Here is an 11,491-nt window from a genome sequence, read left to right on the forward strand (position 1 = left end):
TGAAAATCACATTGAGTCAGTAGGTGCATTACTGCATTGTATTGTATTTAACTGGGCAAATCATCTACTTACTTCCAACTCTCTCTTTCTCTCTTTTAACTATTTTTCTTAACTTATTATTACACTTTCTCAAACATTTCATTCTCCAATTTTAAACCTTTTTGACTCTATGTTTGTCACATGGAATTAGCACCCTAAATTATACTCCTAATTACACCTTACTACTTTAGATTACACTCTTGATTACACTTTGTACCCTAATTTTTGAATTTCCATCCAACTTAACAGAATACTTAACATGAGGTATAAAGTGTAATAAATGTCATAATTTAGAGTGCAAAACGTGCATTCGAAAAATTTAAAGTGGTAAAGTGTAATTTTTCAAAAACCTAAAAGAGTAAACGACATGTAGAATACTAAAAGAACAGACGACGAGAATGCAATATCCTTCAAGTAGTGACACAAAACCCATATCCTCACAATTCGGAGGTCATGTCAAACTTTGCAATCCCTAATCTTAACTATTTATGGCTCATGAAAAAAAAAACTATTTATGAATATAAAATATTGATTTCATGCCTATTTTGAGAAAAAAATAAATTTTTTTTTTGAGAGCTAGAAAAATAATTAAAGACTAAAGAATATCATAGGAAACCTATATATGTTTCTTTTTTATTTTCATTTTATAAAAATTACCGTTGATTATATTCACAAATTTAGAAAAGAGAGAGAGAGAGATGAGATTTCGCGCGGCATTTAGGGTTTGCGAGAGCAGGAACAGAGCGCCATTGCTGCTTCAACCTCAAGCTTCGCGCTCCTTCTCTCAGCTTCCATTAAACCCCCAACGGTTCGTATCGCTTCTCTATTCTCTATTCATGTTGTGTGAACTATCATTTTGACTAAGCCTTTACTTTTTGCGAAACTGTAAAGATACCGTGATTTTGAATCTTGATTCAAACTTTTTTAATCTTATCATAGCATAAAGAAGCGAGAAATAGCTCAAAATTTTGATTACTAGTAGTTGATTTTTTGTGAATTTTTAGGCCTTCTTTTGGAATTGCGTTTGACATAGATGGCGTGGTTCTTCGCGGTCGTGCTCCCATTGGAGGCTCTCCTCAAGCTCTGAGAAGATTGTATGGAGATTCTGGTACGTCACAACCTATTCATTTCTCTGTATGTGTGTGTTTTAGCGAATTGTGAATTTTCTGTACAACTAACTTTGTTTGGTTGCTGGGAAAATTGAGTAGAGAAGGAGGGCAAAATAGAATTCATGACACGTGTTTAGTGTTTTGCGTGTGTGTGTGTGTGTGTTTTATATTTGGAAAATTTGGGAAATTCATCTTAACTATGCTGAAATTGTTGTGAAATGAGAACTGTGAAAGAGTAAGGAAGGATGGTTATACAAAGAATGTTTTAGTTTCTGGTTTTGGGAATGGTAATTATGCTATTATGGTTGCCAGTCTTAATGAATAATGTTTCTTTTTATTCTGTTGTTGTATCTGACTCGGTTGATTTCCGCCGCAGGTGCTTTGAAGCTTCCCTTTCTGTTCTTGACAAATGGTAAGTCATTTAAGTGATTCAGTTTGTGGTTCATTAATAGAAATTTTAGGTGCTACTAAGAGGATGATGGGCTTATTGTAAAGATATATGTGATTATGGGGTTATTAGTTATGGTTTGTGAGGTTGATATTGACAAACATGCGATGCTGTATATTGAACCTTAGAACATTTGAGGCTTGTTTCTTTTTTATTGTAAAAAACTCTTTAGTCCGTCCTTCTGTTGATATTTCTTTGAATTATTTGATACCGAAAATAGATATGCCTAAAACATTGTGCTACATAATTATCAACATGATTTTTGTGCAAGAAAATGTTATATTTTTATTTATTGTCTTTACCTCTCAAGAGTAATGTATACAATACAGCAATAAAATGAACAATACTATTATTTGATTTGAATAGGAGGTGGCGTCCCTGAATCTAGACGTGCCACTGAGTTAAGTGAACTTTTGGGAGTGCACATTTTACCTTCTCAGGTAGGGTTTTGTTGTTTTTGCTGTCTTTTATTTATTTTTATTTTTTAGTATAAATAGGAGATTGAATTTTATCTATTCATGATTGTTGTGGCTGTCATTTGACTGGTGGAATCTTTAGCATAGCTGTTCTTTTTATGGTATCCTACTGCAGGTTGTACAGGGTCACTCACCTTTCAAAACTTTGTTGAAGAGGTATATGTATCAGTTCAGTGTGAATCTTTTCAACATTAAAGTATCATATTCTTTTCCAATGCTGTTGTTGTCAACTAGGCATTATGTTAACGAAGAGACCACACCTTACAATTGAGTAATTATTTCTGATGTCATTAATAAGTCTCCTGCTTGGCCAGGAGTGAAATTGTGAGAAATCTTGCATTGGATTTGGAAATGATGCCGTAATATGAGATTTTGTAGCTGGTTGAGCAAATGCATGGTCTGCAATCAGAAAAGACTGCATCTTTAGGGGATGCATCCAGTTACTTGTCTGTTATAAATTATGTACTAGTCTTATTTCTATTCCCTGAATTAAGTGCAAAAGCTGAGCTTGGATAGATCTCACAGCATTTTGTTTATGAACTTCTTGTCATAAGAAAGGGACTCATCTTAAAAGAGTGTCAAACAAGTCTAGAACTACTGTTACCTAAGAGGATATTTAGAATGTTTCTGTTTTGTTTTTGTTTTTATTTCTAATGTTCGTTAAAATATCCTTTCAAAGCTCAAAGTTATTTGTCTTTTTATATCAAATTGTTCTACAATGATTGCCAATGTATTTTCAATGTGTATAATTTTTTTCTAGCTTAAAAAATTGTCTCTCGCAATAATATACTTAGTTTTCTTCATCATCTTATGCAAAGTTTATTGGTTTCCTCTTCAGATTTGAGAATGAGCTCATAATTGCCACTGGAAAAGGGGAACCTGCTGTTGTAATGTCTGAATATGGTTTCAAGTAAAATACTCACCTTATACCTTGGTCATAGTATTTCCTGATTTGAAGGCCAGAGGTTTCTAGGTTTTGTAAGATTCACATATTACTTAAGTTTGTTTGTGGTGGCAGAAAAGTCCTTTCTTTAGATGAGTATGCTTCCTACTTTGAGAACATTGATCCTGTTTCACAATATAAGATGTGGACAACTAAACAAGAATTGGGTAATGGGAGTGACCCTAAGAAATTGGTTCCAAAATATAATGCTACCTCTGACAGAGTCAAGGCAGCTTTTGTTGTCAGTGATCCTGTAGATTGGGGCAGGGACATTCAGGTAATCCCAACTTTAGTGTTTGGAAATCACAATGAGTCAGTTGGTGCATTGTATTGTATTTGACTGGGCAAATGGCATGCAAATTCTAATCTATGTAGATATATGTAGTAAATAGGGAGAAAGGTTTAGAATACTGCTGCAATGGAGGGTGGCGAATTTGAATGCAATCAAATTTTGGATATATTTGCTTTTGATTGGCAGTAGCAGCCTTGGTTTTTACATGAGTTCCCAAGAACAAAAATATACCGTCGAAGTTCTATGTAGTGGATCTTTTAATTAAAATGCACATAAGTTGTCACTGTATTTGTCATCATCTTATTCCAGATACTTTTGAATATCTGTACCCCTGAAGAATCACTGAAGTTGTTGATTTTGCATTAGGTTCTCTGTGACATTTTAAGATCGGGAGGCCTTACTGGACACAAGAACACACAGCAACCACCTTTGTATTTTGCTGCAGATGATCTTGAATATCAGGTTGGTTATTAAGCTGATTCAGAAAATGTTAATTTGGGTGTAATTCATAAATTATTTTCATTTAGACTTGAAATAGGATCTCCAGAATTGCATTAGAATCCAAATTTCATGACTTAACCAAGAGCAATTCGCTAATTATGTAACATTTCTACACAAAACTCGTAAATGTTCTAATCAATCCCCAATTTGAAGGCTTTGGAAAGAGGAATTTTGTCATCAGTATTGAGTAGAGCAAGAAACATAGATACTGGTCAGCTCAAATGGTTGAAAGGGAGTATAAGAGCAAAAACTCATCAGGCAGATCTTATATAGCCTTGCTGAGTCAAGTCCATACCATACATAGGAGTCAGCACTCAATATGGGCTTCACTTGTTGGAACCCATCAATATGCCCAATTCGTTGGCCTGGATTCTAGATGCGCTTTTGCTCCAGCTGTTTTTGTCTATCTATGGAAAGCAGAGCCTGATTCTATTGCTTATTTATTTACTTGTATATTTTACCTTAATATTTGAAGAAAACTTAAGAATGTTATTGATTGGTTTCCCTACTCACTACAGGCCGCTTTTCCTTTTGAGCGTCTTGGAATGGGTGCTTTCAGAATTGCTCTAGAAAGTGTCTTCAATAGGTAACGTTAGTGTCTCAGGTTGATTAGGTCCTCAGTTTCCATCAAATAGATGTACATCAGATTGAATGTTTACTCATTGACACACCTCTTGGTTTACATGTCTATAACAACTCATAAGTCATAATCAGAGAAATCAAAGTCTTTAGATTTTTAAAATCCAAGACACAATATCCTTTTTCTTTGTTGCGGAGCACTAGCATTGAAAAATGCTAAAGTCATATTTAAGGTATTTTTGACATTTTAGGAGGTAAAAACACTTGCATCAAACAATGCTAAACCACACTATTGCAAAAATTTTTGCAATAGTGCTACAGTACAATTCTAAACTTAGAATTGTACTGTAGCAGAATGTTATAAAAAATATATATATTTTATTCAGTCGGATTTTTTCTCACAACCAACAATTCTTTTTTCTCTCTCTTCCTTCTCTTCTCTTTTCTCTGCTCGCCGCTTCGGTTCGACTTACTTGGACAGAAAGAGTCGGTTCAGACACCGATAGGACACGTCGGAGAGGACCAAGCCTGGCTGGACCACCTCGAGGAGAACCTGAAGCTAAGCTGGATCCTTATCGACCCGACCTGAAACATTGCCGCGAATGTCTCGAGCAGGAGCCCCGTCTCGGTCCAGCGACAGTGGCTGGCCGGAGAAGTGCAGCTCCGGTACTCGATGGTCATCTCCTGCGGCGAGGACTCGTCGGAGGCAGTCCAGTGCGCGGTGGTAGTCACGTGCGAGGGAAAGATGGGAGGGGCGATGCAGGTGCTGGAAGTGAACATGCAAGTGGAGGACTTGGAGGGGAAGCATTTGAAGGGGAAGGACGGCTTGGTAATTTTGCAAGGGGCGATGGAAAGTGGGAAGAGGAAGATTATGGCTTCTCACTGATGGCCAAGACGCTTGTAGTTCACACAAATCTGCTTTTATTAAAATCAATTTCCCTCTTTTTTTTTTTATTAAATTCGGCTTAGGGCTTTTATTAGAGAGATTTTCTGGTATTGCTTATGGGATTTTTTTTTTTTTTTTTCTAGGCCAGTTCTCATTCTCTTGATCCGGTATTTTTCGAAGAGTTTCTGAAAATGAAGAGAGAGAGAAAGGAAAGAAAGCAGAGGATGTGTGTGTGGCTCTGGTTTGATGGTTTGTGTGTGTGGCTCTGTTGATGGGTCTGTGTGTGTGTGGTTCTGCGAGATGAACCGGTGCTAGAGGTCAAGGGAGGCTGAGGAAAAAAAAAAAACCGTTGGAAAGCCTAGGAAAGTGGAACTGAAAAAAAAATATTGATTAAAAAGAAATAATAAAAAAAGATTAAAGAATAATATTTTAATAAGGATAGAGTTTTAGGATGTGGGAGGTATTGTAAAATGGGATGGTATAAGTAATAAAGTGGTTTTTTAAGATGGTATAATAGTATAGCATAGCATTTTTCAATGCTAGTGCTTAGAACCTATTTGGAGGAAACAACTCCTTGATGGTGCAGTGAAATTATTATATGCCTTGAGCATCACCTATATACGAATAATCTATGGGTTATCAATCACCCCTCAAATTTAGCCATCCTTGTAGACTTGGTGGTTGTGTCTTCCCATGAGTTGTGACCAAACACAGTGTCAAAGGTTCAAGGCTAGCAGATAGAGGAAGAGAGAAAGACTCATCCTTCAAGAGTGCAGAAAAATAATATTTTTATTATGCATTGGGAAACACATTACAAGAGCACCATATGGAAAAACATAAATTGTGATCATCATCAACTCCTAATAGTATGTGAATTCTTATGATTGGCTTTGGTTTGCAGAATTCACTGTAATGCTCTGGAATATGTTTCTTTTGGGAAACCAAATCCATTTGTATTCAAGAATGCTGAAGCCATATTAAGACAACTTCAGTCATCCTGTAATGATAATGCCATAGATAATGGAGATGTTGAATCAAATCCTTTCAAAACTATTTATATGATTGGTGATAACCCTTTAGTTTATATCAAGGGTGCACGACAGGTTTGTCTTACTACATGTTTTGAAATCCAGTTTTTTTGCATAAGAATGCTAGATTATTATTATCATTAAATGAATCAATTGTTATTTTATTTATGGGGACACCTTTTGATTCTCAGGCAGGACATCCTTGGTTTTCTATTTTGACTAGGACTGGTGTTTTCAGGGGAAAAGATAATCATGCAGAATTTCCAGCTGATCTGGTAAGTTCAATGCTGAAATTTTAAGATGCATGTCAGTGGTTATGCTTGCAAAACTATAATTTTCTACTATTGTCATGGTAAAAGTGTTGTAGAGATGGGGGATTTTTGTGAATCTGAAATGTGTTTTTGTAATACTTTACTATGTTTTCTTCTTGATTCTTGTGCAGGTCGTTGATACAGTTGAAGAGGCAGTGGACTATATTCTGAAAGAGGAGAGTACTTCTTAGGTCCCAGGCAAAGTGGAACCCTTTTTGTATTGCTCTCTGTTTCTCGTCTCTCGCACCATTGTATGGCAGAAAGAAAGTTTAATACATCCAGAAAGCTTGGCAAGTTTTTTAAATCAAGTTCTTGGAACTCAATGAAGTCAATTTTGTCCCTTTAAAAAAAAAAAAATCTCATGTTATTCAGCAATTGCTTCTTCTTTTTTTCTTTTTTTCCTTTTTTCTTTTTGAGAAACGTTATTCAGCAATTGCTGACTCCAAAATATATAGTCTTATATTTTGGATATATATTTTGACTGTTACCAATATCAGATTGTTTAGAAGTGTTTTAGCAAAAAAAAAAAGATTGTTTAGAAGTGTAAAAATTGTGATGCTTTGACTCAAAAGTCAAATCCCTTTTCCAAATAGATAGCACAAACAATTATTTCAACCACACTAAACAATCACCAAATCTAAAGTAAATATGTCAACCATTAAAAGTCACACAAATTTGGAAACAAAGTAAAAAAAAAAATCAAAGGAAAAGCCGCTATTAGAACCCAATCCCATATAATTCACTAAAAAAAATAATTACAACAGTTTACTTGCAAAACCTTTGTGGGCAAACTAGGCTATTGTAACCTTAGGCAAACGCTTTGCTTGCCTTCCCACTACAGTGGCTTCAAAAGTCAAAATCTTTGGAATCTTTCTAGGTAAACTTCCCTCATGAATGAATCTCATTAGTAACCCAAAACCCAACAACATAAACTATGTGGCTTCAAGAATGATTTAAGCTAAAGGTGAATAGGTCACAATTGGTTTTGATTAGACACCTAATCACAAAAATGGATTTTTTTTAAAAAAAAAATTTTAAGGTTCTAGGAGAAAGATATTAGATATACTTTGTATAAATACTCTTGTGCTTGAGATGTTTAATATAAGTACGTTAAGGTTTAGCAAATTTCACACTATCACTTGAGCTAGTGTTTCGTGAATTTTTTGTCGAGATAGTTAACTTGAAATCTTCAATCAACAGCTTAACAAATTTTTAACTAATCTCAAATGCATCAATTTTAAAACCTATTTTGACTCCATGTTTGTGACATGGAATTAAACAACATCTTAAAACCTAAAAGAGAAAACGACATATGGATTGCTAAAAGAACAAAAAACGACGAGAATGCAACGTCGCTAAGGGAGTGACAAAAGTCAAAACCCATATCCTCAAAAGTAAAAGATAAGCCCAACAAAACACACAGAGACACACTCACATCCTCTCTTTTCCTTCACCACCATCATCCACCAATAATGGAAGCCACTCTGCTCAGCTTTCCCTCTCATTCTCTCATCCAAACCAAAACCAAAACCCAAACCCATTTCCTTTCAAACCCACCTCCATTCCTCTCTTCCAAATCCAAAAGACCCAGCAAGCTCTCAATCCGCTCCGCCATTTCCCGCAACAAGAAAGAAGAAACAGTCGAGACTGTGAAAACCCAGCTCGACGACTGTCAGCTCCTCGCCGCAATAAAGTACAAAGGCTTCACTGTCAAACAGTTCCAAGATCTCCGGAGATCTTTACCCGAAACCACAACACTTGTCGTTGCGAAAAACACCCTTGTTTACAAAGCCATTGAGGGTACTCCATGGGAGGCTCTTAAGCCTTGTATGACGGGGATGAATGCTTGGCTCTTTGTTCACAGTGAGGAAATCCCAGCTGCACTTAAGCCTTATAGGGATTTTCAGAAGGAGAAGAAGCTTGAAGAGAATGACTTTAGTGGTGCAGTTTTTGAGGGAAAGTTTTATGCGCCTGGTGACTTTAAGACGCTCGAGAATATGCCTACGAGAGCTGAGATTTATGCTAAGATGTTGGGGTCTATAAAGAGTCCCGCTTCGAGCTTAGTCGGGACAATACAGGCGCCAGCGAGGGAGTTGGTGATGGTTTTGCAGGCGTATGTGAAGAAGTTGGAAGAGGAAGGTAGTGGTGGTGGGGGTGGGCAATAGTGGCTGAGGAGAAAAGGAGCTGCTCTTTTGAGTTTCTGCTATTCTTGTAATTGTAAGTGTATTTTGGAAACAGCTCTACCTCTTTTTTTGTTTTTCTTTTTTACTTGTATCAATGTTGCTGTTATGGTTGAATTTGAGGTAGCAATTGAATTGAAAAGAATGCAAGTTGTAGAGTTGTGTCAAATTGGAGGTTAACTTAGTTTGTCTCGAAACTGACTAGTGAATGTGTTGCAATATGGTTATATTGGTCCTGTTGCTGGCTCCTAAAATGTAAATTATCAGAACCAACTCGAGGAATAGATTCGAACTATGGTTTTTGTTGTAAATTGTGATTGTAGCTATAGAGACAAAGTGCCCATTTGTTAAGGTGTTTCTGAACCGCACTTAGTACAACTTTTTTCCCCTACCAATAGAATGATATTTAGCTGTGTAGTTGGGGGCATCCATCTGTGGAAATGGTTTATGACTTGGGATTCATAAAGTATGCCTTTAAGGGAGAAAGACGGGGAGGGCGAGGAGAGGACTGCAGGTTCTGATATATCTATAGCAGTTTGTTTTATGGGTACCATAGCCATAGGGGCATGAGAGAGCATACTGTCATCAGTTCTGGTGAGAGAGTAGAGTTCAGTTTGGAATGAGCCACTGAATTGGAGTTGTATAGTGATGATGTTCTTTAGGTCAGGTGTTAGTGGGATGCTCTCATAGCCAAGGAACATTTACTAGGGTATATGTGCAACTTGTTCACATCATGTACAAGGAATAAAGAATCAATATGGGATCGGTATTAAACTGGTATATATAGAGACACTTTGTACACTGTTTGAAAACTGAAACTGTACATCAGTGCAGACTCTGACTGTGTTCCTTTCTTGGGTGGTAACTGATAGTGATACTACATTTTGTTTCAACTAATAAAATAGAATCAATAAAGTAGTTGGTGTCCTTAAAATCTCAATTAGTAACCACAGTTAACTCTTTCAGTTGAAAGTGAGTGCAACTATTAATATGGAAAAGGCTTAATTGTGTGAGGAGGAAATGCCTAGGGGCTTTTCCCAAGAGGATGGCAATAGGATAAACATATAGTAGCTAGTACGTTGGAGGTGCTTTGTGTTTTGTAAAACTGATGCTTGAGACAGAGTCTCCGTGTTTTTCTTGATTTGAGAAGAATTCAGAAATGGAAAAGCCAAGGGAAGGGGGGGGGGGGGGGTGTTGTGGAATATGCATAACTTTGGATAAAGCTGCATTTACCGTGTCCACAAAGAGGGAAAAAGGAAAATGAAATAAATAGAAGCATATGCAGAAGTTAGAACAGCCAGGGCTCTCTGTAGCAAGCAAGACCAATCTCAATTGCTTCCATTCCATGCTGAAACACATTGAAGCAAAAGTGTCGTGCAACATTTCATAACTGAAGTGCAGAACAGATGATAACTTCACTAAATGTTCTTCGAGGAATTGTGTGCTACAACTCGAAATCAGACTCTGACATATTATAAACTGAGTATTTGGCAACGAAATTTTTTACTGAACGATTTCCTTTTATGAATCCCCTAGATCAAGTGAGAGGTTATTAACTTATTGTGTTTGTTATATTTTGAATGCATTAATCTTTTCAACATAAGATTGCGTTGGATATGGAATTGCTTTTTGAGAGACCTACACTCAACACTGGAAAGATGTATATCAGTATGTGTACGGCCACGTGGCTGGCATTTGGGCTAGATTGGGAATGGAACTTACATACTAAGCACATCACCGAGAAGGTAGTTTAGGCTAAATTAACGCTATGTTGAGCATCAGCACTGGGGAATGCTAATGTCAAATGAAAGGGAAATTTGGCATTTTAAGCCCTAAAATGCTCTGCATCAGGGAATGCTAAATCCAAGTATTGCAAATTTTTTTACAGTACTGCTACAGTGCAAAACTACCTTTAGAATTGCATTGTAGCACAATTCTAAAGAATTGCATTGTAGCACAATTCTAAACTATATATTAATTTTTTATTCCATCAGTTCTCTCTCCTTCAGTCCTCTCTCCCTCTCACTCCCACTCTCTCTCCGTCTCCCACTCCGTGCAAAGTCTCTCTTTCTCTCATCTCACATCTTTCTTTCTCGTTCAAGGCTTGCATCGGAGCTGGGTTGGGTTCGTGGTTTGATTTGGGCATGGTGGTGGGTTGGGATCAGTTGATGGTGGGTTTAGATCGGCGTGGGTCGGCGGGTTGGGTTTGCTGGAGATGGCTCCGATGGGTTTGACAGAGATTTGAATCGGAGAGGGTGAGTTGTTGTGTCATGCTTGGTCGGCGAAGTCTGGGTTCTACGTTTTGGTCTGCGTGGGTCACGGAGTGGGGTTTTTTTTTTTTTTAATATGGGTTTTTGTTTCGGTGAGATTTTGGTGGGTAGTGAGCAATGGTGGTGTGGTGGGCATGGTGGAGGCGCGATGGTGGTGACTGGGTAGTGGAGGCGCGGTGATAGAGGTTGAGGGAAGGTCGGAGAAAATTGAAAAAAAAAATTAAAAAAAGAAAAATATATTTTATTATGTAGATATATTATTTTAATGAGTAGAATAGGAGAATAAAAATTTAAAATGCTGAAGGTATTGTAAAATGGCATGGTATAATGCTAAAGTGGTTTTTTGGGATGGTAAAATAGAGTGGAATTGGAATTTCGAGATGTTGATGCTCTCAAAATGCTATGCCAAAAAGAGATGGTCTTCAGGGT

The 11,491-nt window shown here is 36.9% G+C and overlaps 2 protein-coding genes across 2 annotated transcripts; both read left to right on the forward strand.

Moving 5' to 3' along the window:
• Positions 1 to 684: 684 nt before the first annotated feature.
• LOC115957518 (uncharacterized protein YKR070W-like) lies at positions 685 to 7,070 on the forward strand. The gene is made up of 12 exons (XM_031075782.1): positions 685 to 847; positions 1,044 to 1,147; positions 1,525 to 1,560; positions 1,963 to 2,036; positions 2,188 to 2,228; positions 2,911 to 2,982; positions 3,091 to 3,292; positions 3,674 to 3,769; positions 4,327 to 4,394; positions 6,175 to 6,376; positions 6,493 to 6,576; positions 6,744 to 7,070. The coding sequence occupies exons 1-12, from the start codon at positions 738 to 740 to the stop codon at positions 6,801 to 6,803; spliced, it is 1,149 nt and encodes a 382-aa protein (XP_030931642.1). The 5' UTR covers positions 685 to 737; the 3' UTR covers positions 6,804 to 7,070.
• Positions 7,071 to 8,005: 935 nt separating this feature from the next.
• Positions 8,006 to 9,019, forward strand: LOC115954555 (50S ribosomal protein L10, chloroplastic). Its single transcript, XM_031072432.1, has one exon. It carries the CDS (start codon positions 8,085 to 8,087, stop codon positions 8,775 to 8,777), a length of 693 nt encoding a protein of 230 aa, XP_030928292.1. The 5' UTR covers positions 8,006 to 8,084; the 3' UTR covers positions 8,778 to 9,019.
• Positions 9,020 to 11,491: the final 2,472 nt, after the last annotated feature.

The sequence above is a fragment of the Quercus lobata genome, chromosome 8 (assembly GCF_001633185.2).
Source record: "Quercus lobata isolate SW786 chromosome 8, ValleyOak3.0 Primary Assembly, whole genome shotgun sequence".
Taxonomy (NCBI): domain Eukaryota; kingdom Viridiplantae; phylum Streptophyta; class Magnoliopsida; order Fagales; family Fagaceae; genus Quercus; species Quercus lobata.